Source organism: Oncorhynchus mykiss, chromosome 27 (genome assembly GCF_057628025.1).
Source record: "Oncorhynchus mykiss isolate SJ-2025 chromosome 27, ASM5762802v1, whole genome shotgun sequence".
Classification (NCBI taxonomy): Eukaryota; Metazoa; Chordata; class Actinopteri; order Salmoniformes; family Salmonidae; genus Oncorhynchus; species Oncorhynchus mykiss.
Window position 1 is genome coordinate 11,040,636 of NC_143048.1, and position 20,632 is coordinate 11,061,267.

General features: G+C 44.6%; 1 protein-coding gene and 1 long non-coding RNA gene across 4 annotated transcripts in view; one reads left to right on the plus strand and one right to left on the minus strand.

Moving 5' to 3' along the window:
• LOC110507509 (exocyst complex component 3-like protein 2) overlaps positions 1-19,794 on the plus strand; it is a 36,419-nt gene extending 16,625 nt beyond the window's left edge. For all 3 annotated transcript variants that reach the window (XM_036964978.2, XM_036964977.2, XM_090224419.1), the window contains exons 4-13: positions 9,403-10,078; positions 10,395-10,509; positions 11,204-11,314; positions 11,775-11,875; positions 12,210-12,323; positions 12,724-12,859; positions 13,942-14,064; positions 14,265-14,420; positions 15,259-15,380; positions 18,171-19,794. In XM_036964978.2, coding sequence (XP_036820873.2) covers positions 9,403-10,078; positions 10,395-10,509; positions 11,204-11,314; positions 11,775-11,875; positions 12,210-12,323; positions 12,724-12,859; positions 13,942-14,064; positions 14,265-14,420; positions 15,259-15,380; positions 18,171-18,453 — 1,937 coding nt within the window. In that variant the 3' untranslated portion in view covers positions 18,454-19,794. The remainder of the gene's footprint in view (positions 1-9,402; positions 10,079-10,394; positions 10,510-11,203; positions 11,315-11,774; positions 11,876-12,209; positions 12,324-12,723; positions 12,860-13,941; positions 14,065-14,264; positions 14,421-15,258; positions 15,381-18,170) is intronic.
• LOC149971230 (uncharacterized) lies at positions 9,165-11,867 on the minus strand. The gene is made up of 2 exons (XR_016492651.1): positions 11,078-11,867; positions 9,165-10,872 (listed from the first exon to the last, which is right to left on the minus strand). It is a non-coding gene; the product is annotated as an uncharacterized LOC149971230 (long non-coding RNA).
• Positions 19,795-20,632: the final 838 nt, after the last annotated feature.

Below are 20,632 nucleotides of genomic sequence, written 5' to 3' on the forward strand. Positions count from 1 at the left end.
TAAATTGCTATCCGGCTGCCCAGAGCCACAAATGAGCTATGCAAGCAGATCGGGAGCCTTATTGAGTTTGACACCTAATGCTGAGACACACAGCAGCCCAATCATTAGCAGACAGTAAGAGACATGGCTGACTCCTCCTGGTTCTCATCCGACAGTTTCCTTCTCCTCCAAGTGCTATGCTCCAGTCACCTCACTTGGGCTGACCGGTATGCTGAGACAAGCATCTCCAAACACTCTAGGACACAGTGATTCACTACACTAACCCCTCTAATCACATTGTGTAATGACTGTAAATACCAGACCTACCCCCTAGCACTTATCACACAGAATGTGTAAACAACTCTTTGAGTTTTCTTTTGAGTACACTATTGTAACACAATAGCATTCCATGTACAGTTGAAGTCAGAAGTTTACATACACTTAGGTTGGTGTCATTAAAACTAGTTTTTCAACCACCACAAATTTCTTGTTAACAAATTATAGTTTGGGAAAGTTGGTTAGGACATCTACTTTGTGCATGACACAAGTATTTTTTCCAGCAATTGTTTCTGACAGATTATTTCACTTATAATTCACTGTATCACAATTCCAGTGGGACAGAAGTTTACATACACTAAGTTGACTTTGTCTTTAAACAGCTTGGAAAATTCCAGAAAAATATGTCATGGCTTTAGAAGCCTGTGATAGGCTAATTGACATAATTGGAGCCAATTGGAGATGTACCTGTGCATGTATTTCAAGGCCTACCTTCAAACTCAGTGCCTCTTTGCTTGACATTATGGGAAAATCAAAAGAAATCAACCAAGACCTCGGAAAAATAATTGTAGACCTCCACAAGTCTGGTTCATCATTGGGAGCAATTTCCAAATGCCTGAAAGTGCCACATTCATCTGTACAAACAATAGTACGCAAGTATAAACACTATGGGACCACGCAGCCGTCATACCTCTCAGGAAGGACGTGTCTCCTAGAGATGAATGTACTTTGGTGCGAAAAGTGCAAATCAATCCCAGAACAACAGCAAAGGACCTTGTGAAGATGCTGGAGGAAACAGGTATAAAAGTATCTATATCCACAGTAAAATGAGTCCTATATCGACATAACCTGAAAGGCCGCTCAGCAAGGAAGAAGCCACTGCTCCAAAACCACCATAAAAAAGCCAGACTACGGTTTGCAACTGCACATGGGGACAAATATCGTACTTTTTGGAGAAATGTCCTCTGGTCTGATGAAACAAAACTGTTTGGCCATAATGACCATCATTATGTTTGGAGGAAAAAGGGGGAGGCTTGCAAGCCAAAGAACACCATTCCAACCGTGAAGCACGGGGGTGGCAGCATCATGTTGTGGGGGTGATTTGCTGCAGGAGGGACTGGTGCACTTCACAAAATAGATGGCATCATGAGGCAGGAAAGTTATGTGGATATATTGAAGCAACATCTCAAAACATCAGTCAGGAAGTTAAAGCTTGGTCGCAAATGGGTCTTCCAAATGGACAATGACCCCAAGCATACTTCCAAAGTTGTGGCAAAATGGCTTAAGGACAACAAAGTCTAAGTATTGGAGTGGCCAACACAAAGCCCTGACATCAATCCTATATCAAATTTGTGGGCAGAACTGAAAAAGCGTGTGCGAGCAAGGAGGCCTAGAAACCTGACTCAGTTACACCAGCTCTGTCAGGAGGAATGGGCTAAAATTCACCCAACTTATTGTGGAAAACTTGTGGAAGGCTACCTGAAATGTTTGACCCAAGTTAAACAATTTAAAGGCAATGCTACCAAATACGAATTGAGTGTATGTAAACTTCTCACCCATTGGGAATGTGATGAAAGAAATTAAAACTGAAATAAATAATTCTAGACTATTGTTCTGACATTTCACATTCTTGAAACAAAGTGGTGATCCTATCTGACCTAAAACAGGGCCATTTTTACTCGGATTAAATGTCAGGAATTGTGAAAAACTGAGTTTAAATGTATTTGGCTAAGGTGTATCTAAACTTCCAACTTCAACTGTATGTTTCACAAGCAAGCATTCAATACTTAAAAAAATAACTGTAGTTAGTTGCTTTGAATGGAGGGGTTGGCTTTATAAAGGTGTAGTTGTACTCTGATAGCTTGGACCCACAACTAGTTCTCTGTAAGTCATAAAATGGTTTGGTTTATTGGTGCGGTAAAAACTGGTAATATATACCTTGACGTGTTCCTTGCGGTATAGAGCTTAGAAGCTTTAAATATGTCTGTATTGAAATATACATAGTGCTAGCTTTGTTGCTTTGTAGGTATGATTGGAAAGCTTCCTCCATCCACCTGTTTCAGGTACTGGGAACACTCTGTCAATGGCTGATCTTTGGATTGGTCAGTTAATAAGCAACTTAGAATGTGAGACCGTTCCCCATTTGTCCTAATGTTCTCTTGAACTTCTGCTATGCTTTTGTTACCTGCCGGGTCCCACCATAGAGTCCCGAGTGGCGCAGCGATGTAAGGCACTGCATCTCAGTGCTAGAGGTGACACTACAGACACCCTGGTTTGAATCCAGGCTGTATCACAACCGGCCGTGTTTGGGAGTGCCGTAGGGTGGCGCACAATTGGCCCAGAGTCGTCTGTATTTGGCCGGTGTAGGCCGTCATTGTAAATAAGTATTTGTTCTTACCTGACTTGGCTAGTTAAATAAAGGTTATAAAAAAAATTAAAATGTGGACAGAGGCACTTTTGCCAGCCAAATCCCATAACCACCAATAAGTTAATCAACATGGGTACTTTGCCATCAGATAAAAACTGACTGAACTTTGGTCTGAAATGTTATCGCAGTATACAGTTCATGGGGCCCAGACAAGAAGAGCATTTCAAAGCTCTCTGCTCTAGAAAAGCATCAGAACCTGAAGTGGTGTATTCCTGTAAAAGGATAGCACTTAAGACTGTTTATTGGGAATGAACTATGTAAATGAGTCACAGTGTTTTGCACAATATCCCTAAAAAAGGGTCTGTTCCATTTCACAGTTGCATTCAGTGTGTGAGGTCAAGTGAAAAGGACTCAAGGAGCCTGACAGTATATCAGCCAATTACATTAGGGCGGAAAACCACAGATTGAATGAAAGCCATAAAGTAGGGCTTGATCTCAGGGGCATCATGCACCCATTGTTTTAGAGGTGTCAGGAAGTATGTGACAAAAGATTTTTCCTGCAATCTACAGCCATAATCACTATGTAAAAAGAGTATATTTTTCTGCATTAGTTATCGAAAGCATACCTCTTTGCCCGTTACAATTTCATTTTAATGAGTGTTTTATTCTGACTGCCATAAATCACACATATTAATATACTGCACGAACATGCCTAGGATATTACATCGAAGTTACAACACAGTACATGGGCTCATAACACACATCATCAACACAGGCACATATCATCTCATCCTAATGAATACACAAACATCAAAATATTATCATAAGGTGCCAGATTACATTTAAACCAAGCATTTTTATATCTAAGCATACCTCTTGAGCTGTCTGTACACTTCCTCACTTCCCTCATCAACTCATCCCTGACCATATATATATGTAGGGTTTTTCTTTATTTTATCAATACTATGAAATAACACATATGGAATCGTGTATTAACCAAAAAAGTATTAAACAAATCAAAGTCCTTTGCCTTCATGACAGCTTTGCACACGCTTGGCATTCTCTCAACCAGCTTCATGAGGTAGTCACCTAGAATGCATTTCAATTAACAAGTGTGCCTTGTTAAAAGTTCAAATGCCGGCCATATTACCTCCCAAGATAATTCTCGTCAGATATCATCACAGGTGTGTACATTCCCTCTCAAGCAGACACCAAGACGGCCCTCAAGGAACTTCACTGGATACCATATAATACACTCGATCACTGCTACTCTAACTTCAGCGATGCATACAAAGCCCTCCCCCGCCCTCCCGTTGGGCAAATCCGACCATGACGCCATCTTGTTCCTCCCGTCTTATAGGCAGAAACTCAAACAGGATGTACCAGTGACTAGAACCATTTAATGCTGGTCTGACAAATTGGAATCCACGCATCAAGATTGTTTTGATCACGCCGACTGGGATATGTTCCAGTCAGCCTCAGAGAACAACATTGATCTATACGCTGACTCGGTGAGTGAGTTCATAAAGAAGTGCATTGCAGATGATGTACCCACTGTGACTATTAGAACCTACCCTAACCATAAACAGTGGATGGATGACGGCATTCGCGCAAAACTGAAAGAGTGAACTACCGCATTTACCCATGTAAAGAGGTCTGGGAATATGGCTGAATATAAACAGTGTAGTTATTCTCTCCGCAAGGCAATCAAACAAGCAAAATGCCAGTACAGGGACAAAGTGGAGATGCAATTCAACGGCTCAGACACGAGACGTATGTGGCAGGGTCCACAGGGAATCACGGACTACAAAATGAAAACCAGCCATGTCACGCTTCCAGACAAACTAAACACCTTCTTTGCCTGCTTTGAGGATAATACAGTGCCACTGTTGTGGCCCGCTAACAAGGACTGGGCCCCCCTCTCCTCCTCCGTGGCCGACCTGAGTAAAATACTTAAACGTGTTAACCCTCGTAAAGGCTGCTGGCCCAGACTGCATCCCTAGCCGCGTCCTCAGAGCATGTGCAGACCAGCTGGGTGGTGTGTTTAAGGCCATATTGAATCACTCCCAATCCCAGTGTGCTGTCCCCACATGCTTCAAGATGGCCACCATTGTCCCTGTACCCAAGAAGGCAAAGAGAACTGTACTAAATGACTACCTTCCCGTAACACTCTATCATCATGAAGTGCTTTGAGAGACTAGTCAAGGATCATATCACCTCAACCTTACCGGCCACCCTAGACCCACTTCAGTTTGCATACTGTCCAAACAGGTCAACAAACGATGCATTCGCCATCGCACTGCACACTGCCCTATCCCATCTGGACCAGAGGAATACCTATGTAAGAATTCTGTTCGTTGACTACAGCTCAGCATTCAACACCATAGTACCCCTCCAAGCACATCATCAAGCTGGAGGTCCTGGGTCTCAAACCCGCCCTGTGCATTTGGGTCCTGGACTTTCTGATGGGCCACTCCCAGGTGTTGAAGGTAGGAAACAACATCTCCACTTCAGTGACCATCAACACTGGGGCTCCACAAGGGTACGTGCTCAGCCCCCTCCTGTACTCCCTGTTCACCCACGACTGCGTGGCCATGCACGCATCCAACTCAATCTTCAAGTTTGCAGTCGACACAACAGTAGTGGGCTTGATTACCAACAACGACGAGACAGCCTACAGGGAGGAGGTGAGGGCACTCAGAGTGTGGTGTCAGGAAAACAACCTCTCACTCAACATCAACAAAACAAAGGAGATAATTGTGGACTTCAGGAAACAGCAGAGGGAGTATCCCCCTATCCACATCGAAGGGACAGCAGTAGAGAAGGTGGAAAGTTTTAAGTTCCTCGGCGTATACATCACAGACAAATGGAAATGGTCCACCCATAAAGACAACCTCAGAAGGCTGACAAAATTTGGCTTGTCACCCAAATCCCTGACAAACTTTTACAGATCCACAATCGAGAGCATCCTGCTCCGCCTTCAACCGCAAGGCTCTTCAGAGGGTGGTGAGGTCTGCACAACACATCACCGGGGGCAAACTACCCGATCTCCATGTCTCCTACAGCACCCCATGTCACAGGATGGCCAGAAAGATCATCAAGGACAACAACGACCCGAGCCACCCCCTGTTCACACTCCAGAAGGCGAGGTCAGTACAGATGCATCAAAGCTGGGACCGAGAGACTGAAAAACAGCTTCTATCTCAATGCCATCAGACTGCTAAACAGTAATCACTAACTCAGAGAGGCTGCTGCCTACATTGAGACCCAATCACTGGCCACTTTAAGAAATGGATCACTAGTCACTTAAAACAACACCACGTTAAATAATGCCACTTTAATAATGTTTACATATCTTACATTACTCATATCATATGTATATACTGTATTTTGTACCATCTATTGCACCTTTCCTATGCCACTCGGCCATCGCTCATCCATATATTTATATGTACATATTCTCATTCACCCCTTTAGATTTGTGTGTATTAGGTAGTTGTTGGGAAATTGTTAGATTACTTGTTAGATATTACTGGACTGTCGGAACTAGAAGCACAAGCATTTCACTACACTCGCATTAACGTCTGCTAACCATGTGTATGTGACCAATACAATTAGATTTGGTTTGATATGATTTTGATTTGATACAGAAGATAGCCCTATTTGGTAAAATACCAAGTCCATATTATGGCAACAATAGCTCAAATAAGCAAAGAGAAATGACAGTCCATCATTACTTTAAGACATGAAGGTCAATCAATACGGAAAATATCAAGAACTTTGAAAGTGCAGTCGCAAAAAACATCAAGCGCTGTGATGAAACTGGCTCTCATGAGCCAGAAAATGAAGACCCAGAGTTACCTCTGTTGCAGAGGACAAGTTCATTAGAGTTACAAGCCTCAGAAATTGCAGCCCAAATTAATGCTTCCCAGAGTTCAAGTAACAGACACATCTCAACATCAACTGTTCAGAGGAGACTGCGTGAATAAGACCTTCATGGTCGAATTGCTGCAAAGAAACCACTACTAAAGGACATCAATAAGAAGGAGAGACTTGCTTGAGCCAAGAAACACAAGCAATGGACATTAGACCGGTGGAAATCCAAATTTGAGATTTGTGGTTGCAACCGCCGTGTCTTTGTGAGATGCAGAGTAGGTGAACGCATGTGTGGTTCCCACCGTGAAGCATGGAGGAGGAGGTGTGATGGTGTGGGGGTGCTTTGCTGGTGACACTGTCAGTGATTTATTTTGAGTTCAAGGCACACTTAACAAGCATGGCTACCACATGATTCTGCAGTGATACGCCATCGCATCTGAGTTGCGTTTAGTGGGGCTGTCATTTGTTTTTCAACAGGACAGCCAGTCTGTGCAAGGGCTATTTGATCAAGAAGGAGGGTGATGGAGTGCTGCACAACCAACCGACCTCAACGCTATTGAGATGGTTTGGGATGAGTTAGACCGCAGAGTGAAGGAAAAGCAGCCAACAAATGCTCAGCATATGTGGGAACTCATTCAAGTCTGTTGGTAAAGCATTCCAGGTGGTTCCAAGCTGGTTGAGAGAATGCCAAGAGCGTGCAAAGCTGTCATCAAGGCAAAGGGTGGCTACTTTGGTTACTACATGATTCCATATTTGTTATTTCATAATGTTGATGTCTTCACTATTATTCTACCTAGTAGAAAATAGTAAAAATAAAGAAAAACCCTAGAATGAGTAGGTGGTTCCAAATACTGTATGATAGATAATTATATATATATATATATATATAGGCCTTTCTTTGATGGCCTAGTTATACCCTAACACAGCAGCGTTAGGACACTCCTGATTTACAGGCCACATCAAGTCACATTAAGCTGGCTTGCAAAGTGATGTGTAATTCCTATTGGAATCCAGCCAGAGTTAGGATATCCAACAACAATTTTAACTTCTAATCACCCGCAACCTGCATTCAGAATGACTGCCAGGGTAGGGTAGATTGAATACTGAGACTCAATCATCTAAACTGGAACAACCATCTCAGTAACGGATGCAATAAGCCCAACTTCTAACAAATTGGATGAGTTTAGAAAAATATATGTTATTTATCTTTGTGTAGCATACAAATATTCAACCAATCAATGCAAAAACACAGATTTTAAAACAAACAATTCTTAAAATCACCCTGCAATAGAGCATGCTGGGAAGATATGATGTACATGTAGGGTTCTATGTACAACACTTAATGCCTTCCAAAGAACCCTTTTTGCCTTCCAAAGAATATCATAAGAACATTTTTGAAAAACTGGACAAATCTGAGCGCGCATGTACCCTTGTATGACGCCTCTACTTTGTTTTATCCTCTAGTTGAGGACCAAAGGACTTATTGACAGCTTCTACCCCCAAGCCAAAAGACTCCTGAACAGCTAATCAAAGGGCTACCCAGACCCCTCTTTTACACTACTGCTACGCTCTGTTCATTATCTATACATAGTCACTTTAACTCTTCCTACATGTACATATTACCTCAATAACCACGACTAACCGGTGCCCCCCCACATTGACTCTGTACCGGTACCACCTGTATATAGCCTCGCTATTGTTATTTTAGTGCTGCTGTTTAATTATTTGTTACTTTTATTTTTCTATTTTTTACTTATCCATTTTTTACCTAACACTTTTTTTTCTTAAAACTTCTTGAATCATTGTTGGTTAAGGGCCTGTAAGTAAGCATTTCACTATAAGGTGAAATGTACCTGTTGTATTCAATGCATGTGACAAATACAATTGAATGTGATTTGATTTGATTTGACACACAGACTTTTCTGTGAACTGAATCAAAAAGGACTGTTAGACGTAAAGTACAGGCTTGGTCTTGACAGTCAGACTTCGTTGATTTTGACGAGCTGTGTTGCTCCTCCCAGAGGGCGAGGGGTGATGTCAGAGAGGAGTGTCTGGTGACTTCGATGGGAAATGGTCGACTTCATCACTGGTTTTAGTACTTCATTTAAAAACTTTTTCTCAGACCACGTCAGAGTAAGAGAGGATGAGATCACCTCAATGGGTGAGACTGGACTCTAAAAGTCTGTGTACACTTAACGCAACTCTCTGAAGCCAAGATGGAGTTCCACAAGAAATACAATTTCTCCACTTTAATGCAAAGCACTGGGTACTTTTATTATATACTATTCCATAGCTATGCTAGCCGTATAAGAGGCCTCAAACTGATAGGGAAGCGTCTAAGGAGAGGACAGTGAGTGGACACACGATTAGCCATTCTGTGGGAATCTACTGTAGGATGATTTATGTTTGGCACCCACATGTCCCTGATGGGATCTTTTGAAGTGTGCAACTGAAGTCGAGATGAAACTAACCCACCTCCAGAGAGATCGGTCTAACCGTGTCCAATCTGCCCAAAAACAACACGCCAAAAAGGGACAAACAACATCTGTCTCTCAGGCCTGGAGCCTCTGATATGGATAGGACCTGATGTGGGAACCTGTGTAGGAAGTGACACTGTGGCTCAGCCTTTAGCTTGACGCGAAAACAAACATAGCTCTTTGACACGTTCAAAGCAAAGAATAGTCATGTTTATTTGAGTGGGTCTTGGATTTACATAGGACTTGATCCATTTGACCAGGTCGTGGGTTGTGTACCATAACAGATAGGCAGGTGAGAGCCCAGACCTTTCCATTAGGATTGTGTCTCCATTATACCTTTTGACTTCATACAGCTGTATTGCCTACGCATGGTTTATCATGTGTTATGTGGAGTTGTATCACGCATTTCCCTCCTCTCTCCTTTAGTTCTAGAAATTCTGCAGCTGGTGACTAAGAGAGACCTGTTCCTGGCTGACACACACATCCTGGAGCTGGAGCAGGAGTGTAACGAGGCGGCCGCTGCGACCCTGCCCTCATCGCCAGCAGGTGGTGCTGTCCCAGAGGACCTCAACAGCCCTGGGAGCAAAGATGGCGGCAGGCGCAAAGCCAAAGACGTGGAGCTGCTGTACGAAGCCCTGCAGAAGGAGCTGTGGGCGGTGGTGCGTGAGTCACTCCGCTCCCCAACGGCGGGGCCCAACCTGGGGCTGGTGGTGCAGGTGCTGCAGCAGGAGGAGCAGGCGGACCGGGACTGGGCGCAGGGTGAGGGGGCGCTCCCCGGAGGCCCCAGACCCAGGCAGCTGAAGAAGCAGTGGAAGGAGGCGTTGGCGGAAGCAGCAAACGGGAGCCTTCCCCAGAGGAACGAGGCCCAGGGCGGGGAGCTGGCGGACTACCTGGACAGGGTGCGGACCCGGGTGGTGGAGGACCTGGGGGCGGCCAAGAGGAACGTGGTGCCAGTGTACCCAGAGGAGTATGAACCCTTCCAGGTGTACCTACAGAGCTACCACCAGGCTGTAGCCCGCAGACTGCAGAGCATCACAGACGACCAGCTGCTGATTACTGATATCTACTCTCTGCTGGACTGGCTCTACAACATCTATAACAAGTGGGTGTCCATCCATTCAATAATTGTGTATTGCAACTTGTGGTTTTATGCATATCAGATTCTGGAAGTAGCAGAATTGCATGAAAAACAAGAAAGAACAAAAGTATATAGCTAAATGTCAGGTTGTAAAGAACTTGCACAACTTGTCAGAAATGTTTCATTTCGTTTTCACTGTAACGCATGTTACAAGGTAGTGTAATGTTATTGTCCATAATACTGTACATAAATACTGTCTTCACATAAACAATTGTTTATTAGTTAAGTGCTACTGTATGAGTATGCCACTGACTCTGTCCTCCTACTGTAATCGCTCCAGGGACGTCCTTGGAACAGTCAGCATGACGATGCCCTTCAACAGGTCCAAGCTGGGGCCACTGTTGCCCTCGGAGACCGTGGACAAACTGGAGCTGGACTGCCTCAACTCCGTCAGGGTAAGGGCCGAACCATCCACCCCTCAACCCCCGCCCCCCCCCCCCCCCCCCCCCCCCTTCATTTGGTGCGCCCCGTGTCTCCCTACCGGCCTAAGGAAAGGGTGCACCTATGGTCCTTCCTGTCCACCTAAAGGGAGGGCTATCACTCCGACCAGTGCAGCCAATCAGTGCGCGGCGTCTCAGGGTCAGCCCATGGGTTTTCCTGTCTGCAACGGCCACCACACAATAGAAGCCAGACAACAGGCCATTTAGCTTAGGTCATTATCAGGTCCAAGTAGGCTAGAACACTGTTGTATGTGTATTACAGTCAGTGTTTGAGATGGAGGGTCCACGTAGGTAGATATGATAGTCCACAAGTGAATCCTGCAGTGGAAAAAGTGAACAGGGGTTATTGGCAGCGTGGCCTGTCGGCTGGCAATCACTCAGCTGGGTCAAGCAACAATGGGAGGAAACCTTAACTTAAAATACAGGGGGGTATTTACAAGGGTTTAGCTATTACTGGTGATATACTAAATATCACAACAAACCAAGTCAGATTTACAGTATTGTATTATCTTTGATTCTATACCTTTTTCCATCTTGATGTCTTGATGGCATCAATTGGAAATATTTTGATGGTTTGTGGCTGGAGAGCTCACAGTGGTTCAGTGCATGGTTGAGTTGTGTCTGACCGCACGGTCTGGTTGCGTTTCAGGAGAAGGTGACCACAGAGCTGTCTCAGGTGCTGGACGAGGAGGAGAAGCGTTGGATGGAGACGCTGCACATCGAGGAGTATCAGATCACACTAGCTCGCACCGTCATCCAGGTACGCACACGCACGCATACACACACACACACACCAGGAGCTTATGTAAATAACTGATTTCTTCCCCTGATTTTGATGAGGCCGGTCATGATGGTTTTGTGTTGCACGCTAAATGTGGTCCTTTTGTATTTTGAGGATAAGCTCATCCATCTGGTGGAGCAGAGAAAACATTCCTCAAGCAGCAGCCAAAGTCAATACAGACACTTCCCTTAGAACTCCATCACAGCTCACTGTTTTAGAGTCACTTCACTGGCCTCTAGTGGCCGTGATTGATACTAACACCTTCTATACATCATCGTCATTCATGCGTCAGTTCATGTTTCACAGATGCGGTGGAAGAGAAAAAGAAAGCATCTGTTTGCACTTCACACATAATACACATTTGCCAACGTAACATCGTGTGTGTGTGTGTGTGTGTGTGTGTGTGTGTGTGTGTGTGTGTGTGTGTGTGTGTGCGCAGAGGCTGCAGGTAGATCTTGAACAGTCGGCTGCCATCAACAGAAACCTGGGTTCCCGTGTGGCTCAGTGCAGTCTGAATGGTCTAGCAGACTTCCTGTACAGGTGAGAGGACCACACACTGTAGTAGACCTGAACACACTGTATCATTCCATATGACATACTAAGGCCTAGAACACACTGTATCATTCCATATGGCATACTAAGGCCTAGAACACACTGTATCATTCCATATGGCATACTAAGGCCTAAAACAAAGTCTCTGTCATCCTTCATAGAATGACACAGGGCCGAACCTATAGTTTCCTCACTGCCAGCAACATTTTATTGTGCAATAATTCAAGAATATATCAACTGGAACCAACCAGTTCAACTGGAAAATGGAAAGGAACATCTCTATGAGACATGAGACATACTGTTAATACTGCTTAACTTAAAGCTTCCAAAGGAAAGTGGAGATGTTCCACGAGTGTCTGGTCAACATGGTTGGGGATAACGAGGACGGATATGTCTCCAAGACCATCGCCCTGGTCAACTGCTGTCCCCCTTTCAGGTAGGACTGTTGTAGCAGGAGTAGCCTGCATTGTGTTATAGTAGGTCTATGCTGCAAAACGCAGCATCGTTTCGATATATTTTAAGTTATATATCTTGAAAACTGGATTGCAGACATGCAACTTTATCAACAATGGACTAATAAAACAAATACCACCATTTTGTTTTTGGGTGGAGTTTTCTTTTAACCACTCTACTCAAAAAACAGATTCTAGTATTTTGTCCATTAGTCCACTGTTAATACAGTCGCCCAAAATGGTGCATATCAGCCGTCAAGTTTTCAAGTACAGAGCAAGAACTGTCTCGATTATGTGTTTTGCATCATAGTATTCCTTAAAACATGCGTAAATCATGTAAGTGTACAATGTATTCATTAGTCTGCTGTGACTGTGTGTGTGCAGGGGTTTTGTCCAGCGCTGTGTGCAGTGCGACCCTGCCATCAGTGAGGACTCAGCCAGGCGAGCAAACACTTCCCTGGACAGAATAGTCAACCAGGGAGTGAAGGTGCTGAGCGACAGACTGTATGAGTGCATAAGGGTAAGTGTTCTTAACACACACACACACGCAGGCGAACACACACACCACATACACACACTCACACAAAGGATTCATAAACACACCCATGATCACAGCTTTCCAAAACAACATGTAAACAACCTCAAATGCGCACACACACACACACACACACACGCACACACACACACACACACACACACACACACACACACAGCTATGTCTTACTATACTTGTGAGGACTTTTTGGGGACCAACAATTGATTCCTATTCAAAATACAATCGAACCCTTACCCTAACCCTTACCTTAAACCTAACCTTAACCCCCAACCCTATTCCCTAAACCTAACCCCTAACCCTAACCCTAATTCTAACCCTAACCCTAATTCTTACCCTAACCCAAAACCTAACACACAAACCTAAAATAGCCTTTCTGTCCTCACTTCTCTGAATTTTAGTTGGTTTACTATTCTTATGATGACTCCTGGTACTCACAAAAATAGTGAAACGTTTACACCCCCCCCCACACACACACACACACACACACACACACACACAGACACACACCCTCAAGCGTCCCTCTGTCTGCCAAGTGTCCCAGAATATAAAGCACATCTTATCAGTGTTCTCCTCATGGCTTGCCCTCAAAGTTCTCAGGGATGTGCTGAGGAACTGAGGCCCTAAAATAGACGCTCCAATGTGACAAACATGGTTAAATAAGATTAGATTGGCAGCATGCCACATAGTTACTGGCAGGCTATGAAGTTCCACTCCTCTTCAGTAGCCGCCATAGAGACGGGCACTGCCAGTCCTCCAGAGGCACAGAGCCGCATGTCGCATCCTCTTGACCGGGCTGGGATTTTTTATGCTGTTGTCGTCGGGTAGGAAGTCACAATCTATGGAATTCTTGGTCCAAATGGCCCACACATCCTGATAGGAAGACACAGCTCCAGTCAGACTGTAGTTATGCATCAAACAAGGATCTGACTCAGGTAACGTGGCCGTCTCCACACCCACATCTCTCTGCCTCCTTCTCTTCTTCACTCTCTCACCATTTTCCTGTCTCTCTCGCTCCCTCACATTTTCCCTCTCCTGGCCATATTTAGCCCTTCTTTGACAAGCTGGTGAAGAGGAAGTGGCTGAACAACACAGAGACCTATGAGCAAATCGAGTCCCATATTAAGGAACACTTCAAGAAGTTCCGCCGGGTGGACAGCCCACCCTATCAGGTACATGGCAGAGACGCAGCAAGTAGGAGCCATGTAAACATGGAGAGGTGCTTAAGGTCCTCTGACACAATGTACACTAATAACTCAAAGTTCTGGTACTGTTTTTAATTCTAAGCCACAGGTTTGTTTTTTTATCGATTGACTGAATGGATGATTGGTTGATAGAATGGATGAATCAATCTTTATCCTTGTTCTCCCAGGTCCTGGTGGGAGAGGTGCATAGAAGGGTTCTGATGGAATACCTGCGCTCCATCATGAGGGGGAGGATCATCTGCACGTCACTCAGAATGAGGAAGAGGATGGCAGGGCGACTGCGCGACGAGGGCAAGCAGATCGAAGTGCTCTTCAAAGATCTGGTGAGCCATTCTAGAACAACTGTATTAGAGAAGCGTAGTCAGAGCAACAGTGCTGCCTGTGACATGACGCAACGAACAGTGTGTGTGTGGGAGTGTGTGTGTTTGCACGAGTGTGTGCTCATTAATCACGTTTGACTGGTATGTGGCCTGTCTGTGAGGGTTACTGAAACAACTCCGGATGAGTTCAAACAAAGGAGACAAGTGAAGAATGGATACTGTAGCCGAGATAGAGATGGATGATCAGACAGGCCGTATGCACAAGTGGGCAATCACCTCACCCCAGCCCACTCCCTATCCTTCCCCTGTGGCGTCCGCCCCTTGCTCTAGATAAAACATCCGTTTGTCACCTCTCTGGACAACAGGATAGCGTTGTTTACAGACGAGTGGTCTGGCATCCTGCCCTGGGCTTTAGAAGCCCTGACCGGCCTTTCGGGTCGAGTGGAGGACCAGGATGGACCTCTGGTCGACCACACGGTTTAGTCTTCTCAGAATAACAGGGTCACTTTGATGCTCAGGGGATCGAGTTTGCACGCTCAATACTGTCGCTGTACTTCTAACCTTGGGTGTTTTGGGTCTATGTTATCTGATGGTTCCCTCTAGTCAAACGAATGTGTGAACATCACCAATCTAGTTGTAACCATTAAGACTTGAAACCACGTAATCTAGTTGCCAAGGTTTTAGATTCAAAGGCTTTGAGTCAGAGTCAGCCAGTTGACCTGTCATGAGCTGCAGAGGTATTTGAACATGACTAGCCCTGTTTAGACGGTTGTATCCTCATCTGTGCTGTGTAGAGGATCTGTTCTGATCACATCTCTCTCTCTCTATCTCTCCCCTTTAGGAATCTCCCTCCTCCTGGCTGGACAGTTCTATCCCACACCTCTCTGAGATCATCCTCCTGGAAGACATCCCCTCCATCCAAATGGAGGTGGGGGTGCTGGTGAGGGAGTTCCCAGACATTCGGTAAGGAACACAGGAGGCAGCGAACACCTATGCGGAATGACAGTCATATTTTCAGGACTTCCATCATGCCACATGATCACCAACATTTCCAAAAGCTCAGGTTGACTGAAACACCCCAAAACAAATGGCTACTGTTCTATCTTGATTGTGTATGGCAAATGAGGGACTTGTTAAAAGCAAACAAGAGCTGAGTCGTTTCCTTATTTTTATGGGGAGCTGTTTGGCTTTCGCTGGCGCACATGAAAGGATGGGGGGGGGGGGTCTTGTCCGTTTGTCCGTCTCGGGTCCTGGGCGAAGACGAAGCAAAAACACGGACTTCCTGCCCAGGCGTGACATGGTAGCTGTGTAGCATAACCTGGCGTTGGCAGCCGGCTACTAAAGAGTCCCGTAGGAACACACAGGCGTGAGGAGGCAGTCCTCAATGGAATCTTTTTCTAAATTAAGATTTGTCTCCATCCTTAACTCATAACAGACCCACATGTATTGTTTGGAATCTTGACTTGGATCTGGTGAATGCTAACCGTTGCCCTCTGGGTTCTCCCAGTTCCTTTTGAAAACAGGAACTATAACGTACAATCCTTGACATATTGTAAGTATGTTAAATACCTCTGTAAAGTACACACCTGATGTTTTCAACTGTGCCAGATATTGACCCTTCAGAGTCTCATACTATCCTGTATACTATGTAGAATAATACCCTCATTGGTTTTATGGCATCATTCGCTCCAAAGACCAATTGCAATCAACTGGTTTCATGTAACTGCTAGTTAAGCCTCTGTAGCAGCTAACAGGAAAATAAAGTTTAAATTCAGATTTCCCGGAAGCCAAGAAGCCCACCACTTTATCGTTGTATTCTTTTGGGTGATAGTCACTGGTCATGGTGGGAATTGAGTTTAGGCTCCATCATCAAAATCAAATCAAGTGTTATTGGTCACATACACATATTTTGCAGATGCTATCGCGGTTGCAGAGAAAATGCTAATGTTCCTAACTTCAACTGTGCAGTAATACCTAACAATACAAAAAAACACACGCAAATCCCCCCCAAAAATTAAGTAAGGAATTGAGAAATATTAGACGAGCAATGTCGTTGTCCGGAATATAAATGTAAATGTATATGATAGTGTTTGTAGACAATATGGACAGCATATGAATAGAAAAGGTGTGTACAGCAGTAGTTATATAGGATGAGCCTTGACTAGAATACAGTATATACATATGAAGTGGGTAAAACAGTATGCAAATATTGTTAAAGTGACCAATGTTCAATGACTATGTACATAGGGCAGCAGTGTCTAAGGTGCAGGGTTGAGTACGGGTGGTAGCCGATAAGTAGCAGTGACTAAAGTTCAGGGCAGGGTATTGGGCGGAGGCCGGATAGTGGTGAATACTTAACAGTCTGATGGCCTGGAGATAGAAGATGGACTGTCTCCGCCTTGTAGATGGTAGCAGGGGTGAACAGGCCATGGCTCGGGTGGCTGATGTCATTGTTGATCTTCTTGGCCTTCCTGTGACACTGGGTGCTGTAGATGTCCTGGAAGGCAGGAAGTGTGCCCCCGGTAATGGGTTGGACTGACTTCACTACCCTCTGGAGAGCCCTGTGGTTGTGGATGGTACAGTTGCCATATCAGGCGGTGATACAGCCCGACAGGATGCTCTCAATTGTGCATCTGTAGAATTTCTTCAACCTCTTAAAGTTGAAGACGTACTTTTGCGCCTTCTTCACCACACTTTCTGTGTGGATGGACAATTTCAGGTGGTCAGTGATGTGCCTGCCGAGGAACTTGAAGCGTTTCACCCTCTCCACTGCGGCCCTGTCAATGTGGATGGGGGCATGCTCCCTCTGCTGTCTCCTGAAGTCCACGATTATCTCCTTCATTTTGCACCATTTCGCCAGGGCCCTCATTTCCTCCCTGTAGGCTGTCTCATCATTGTTGGAAATCAGGCTCAACTCTTTTGTGTCGTCCGCATACTTGATGGTTGACTTGGAGACATGCGCGACCACGCAGTCATGGGTGAACAGGAAGTACAGGAGGGGCTGAGCACGCACCCTTGTGGCGCCCCCGTGTTGAGGATCAGCGTAGCGGAGGTGTTGTTGCCTATATTCACCACCTGGGGTCGAACCGTCAGGAAGTCCAGGACCCAGTTGCACAGGGAGGGTTTCAGACCCAGGGCCCCAAACTTAGTGATTAGCTTGGAGGGCACTATGGGGTTGAAGGTAGTGGGTCTAGGGTGTCAGGTAAGGTGGAGTTACTATCGTCCTAGGGCTAGGGCTGCTTTTAGTCTTCAGAGCTGGTTGTCATTCAGCCTCGTGCTGCTGCTCAGCTTGTGTCGCCACAGACAGGAAGCTGCATCAGAGCAGCTCCTGCTTTCTTGCAGGGAGACTTCCAGAGGCCAAGGTGTCGAATCGAAGGACAGTCAGGCACCCTCGAACAGGGACAGATGTTTTATTCATTTTGTGTGTGTGTTTGTATGTAAGTGTGTGAGCCAACCATTGGGAATGTTCTCTAACTAACTGTATTTTGCAAACTCTTTTGTCCAATTTTCCCTGTTCCTTAGGGACTGCCCTCTCTATAATGTATTTTCATGATTATTTTTATTCCTAGCCTTATCATGTCCTTGTGATGGTTGACTCTGCCATTGCAGTGATGCAAGATACACTCTTCTCAATTCAACTCAATGTTTATTGGCTAGATGTGGCCTATATGACATCTTTGTTGCATATCAATTTTTATTGGTAGATCAAAACATGAACTAGACTAAGCCCTCTTTCTCCTCCTCTGTTTGCAGGAAGAAACATGTGTCGGCCATCTTGAACATCCGGGGGATGACTCGGCAGACGGAGCGCCAGGAGATCCTGAATATCGTGAAGGACATTGAGAACAGTGACACACTGACACGGCTGTCCCGCGACCGTGCCCTCTTCTCCGAGGTGCCCGTCACATCCGAGGTGCACTGCCTGAACTTGGGCCTGAGCCGCATCGCCCTCACTGCCTCCTCCTGCTTCTCCAGCCTGAGACCACGCCGTACCAAGAGGGCCCCGGTCAGAGAGGCGTACGACGACATGCTCTAACGGCCCCAACCGCTCTGGAAACGTTCTGATGACTCAAGCAGACAGACAGCTGTTTAACAGCAAGTCACAATGGAGCTCGTTGTCAAGTTCTGCACATGGTGCCGATACCATGGGCGGACAGCACAACACATTGAGGAAGTGGAACAACACAGGGAAAGAATAGCCATGTTGTGACCTTTCACCTTTCACAGCCACCTAGATAAAGAAAGTGTGACGGCTGTTTCCCTTGTGAGCGATATGCCTAGTCCTTGCTCATCTAGAGAAAGACTGGGGAAGAGCTTTCATAAGTCCAATTTAAAAAAGACCAATTTAAGAGAACTTTGTGGACTTGAATCTTTGTGGTTTGTGGGTATTGACTCCTTTTGACAAAGGGCAGTGGAAAGAGACACAAGCAACATATTGGGGAAGATCTTAATGCTGCACATACTGTATGTGACTATGAGGGTAACATAGGAACGATGGTTTAAATCAGTACTACTGATAAAGAGCACTGTTTGGAAAAAATAAATCAAAATGTCACATATAATCCCATAACGTGCTGACATTGATATGGGTAAAGTTGGAGTCTGTTTTATAGTTGCACACGATAAAGGCTCGATCTAAGGTACTACATCATTTTTATTATCTATCATCTCTGTGCTGATTTTCATTGTATTTAAAATAAAAGATTCATAGTTTATTTTCATTTTGTGATATACAGTATATGGGCTAATGTATGTTGAGCAACTCAAGAGATGATTGAAGCCTGTGTGAATGGATGACATCATAACAAGCCTATTTATGTACCAACCAATGAACGTATTTATTGTAGGTGTGGTTTGATTGTCTTGTAATCAATGTCAAACTCTAAATCCCAGTCAAACGAATGTCTAGTCATTTCAAGCATGTGTTTTCTCCAGGTTTTGTCAAATGCTGAGACCCTGACTAAAATAATCTGACAGCCATCATTGAAGATTAAGATAAAGATTATTTTCAGAAGTGTACTTTTACCTCTGTAAATTAAACAGTTAATAATTACTGTTATTCATGATTGTTGATCATTTAAATATTGTAATCCTCAGATAATTAGATTGATACTTAGATTGTTAGTCATGATTGATACACCTTTTTATTTTATTTTAATTAGCCGTATTATTATTATTATTTTTTTACCAACAAGCAGACATTGTAGACTGAGACTACTCCACCTGTTCTGTGGTCACACACTGATTTAAAACGTTTCATCGGTTCACCCTGCCTGTGATGTTCCATAATTGAACAGCTGGATGCAGTAATTGATCTACCTTGAAATTGTACATAAATCATTGAATTAAATGAGAATAAACGACAACAGAGATCAAATATTTTGGCTTTGTTTTAAATGACCATTAAGGATGGGATATTGATGGGACCTCAGTCCCAAATCATCTCAGTGTTTTGAAGGGACTGCTGTTCACTTTCCTTTATGTCGTTGACGAGAGAGGGTTAAACCAATCATGTAACGTTTTCATTGACAGAGCTGAGCTGACAACTCCTGGGTAACCAACCTGAATGGAAAACAAGGTTCACAGACAGATCTTACCATGCGCTGTCTGGATGGAGTCATCTGCCGTAGCTGTTTTCTGGCACCTAACTACAGGGTTAGAAAGCTACAGCACAACTGTTGTGTGTAGGTCTGCATCTATTTGTGTTTTACAATGCTATTTCTTTCTGTTTTGTTTTCCACCCATCCACCCAAAGAGTCCCCAGGGGTGTTACAGAGACGAGACTCAAGCTTGGTTTCCGAAAGAAAACAGCAGGGGGGGGGGGGGGTCATATGGGTATGTGGTGTATTTGGGCAACGTGGAAAAAGTGCTTGGTCGGTTCAGGAGTATAGGACTTCTAATAATGCTTACAGAGAAGCTCTTTTTCAGTAAACAGAGCTTTCCTGTTGTCCAACTAGGTGGCAAAATAAAATGTTTAGTTGAGGCAAATGTACACCACTCAGTGGGAGAAAACTTCCTGTAGTCGTTTTTTCCCAAGAAGCTTTTCTGTTACACTTTCATGTAAGGTAACAACAGTAATTTACCTTAACAACAACAAAATCAACAGCAACCATTTGAGCCTGCAGTGTGTTTAGTACACAGTGGTGGCCCTCGAGGCCCTGGCTCTCTTCTACTCCACCAGGGTGTTCAATCTTCTCTCAGAGCATTTTGTATTA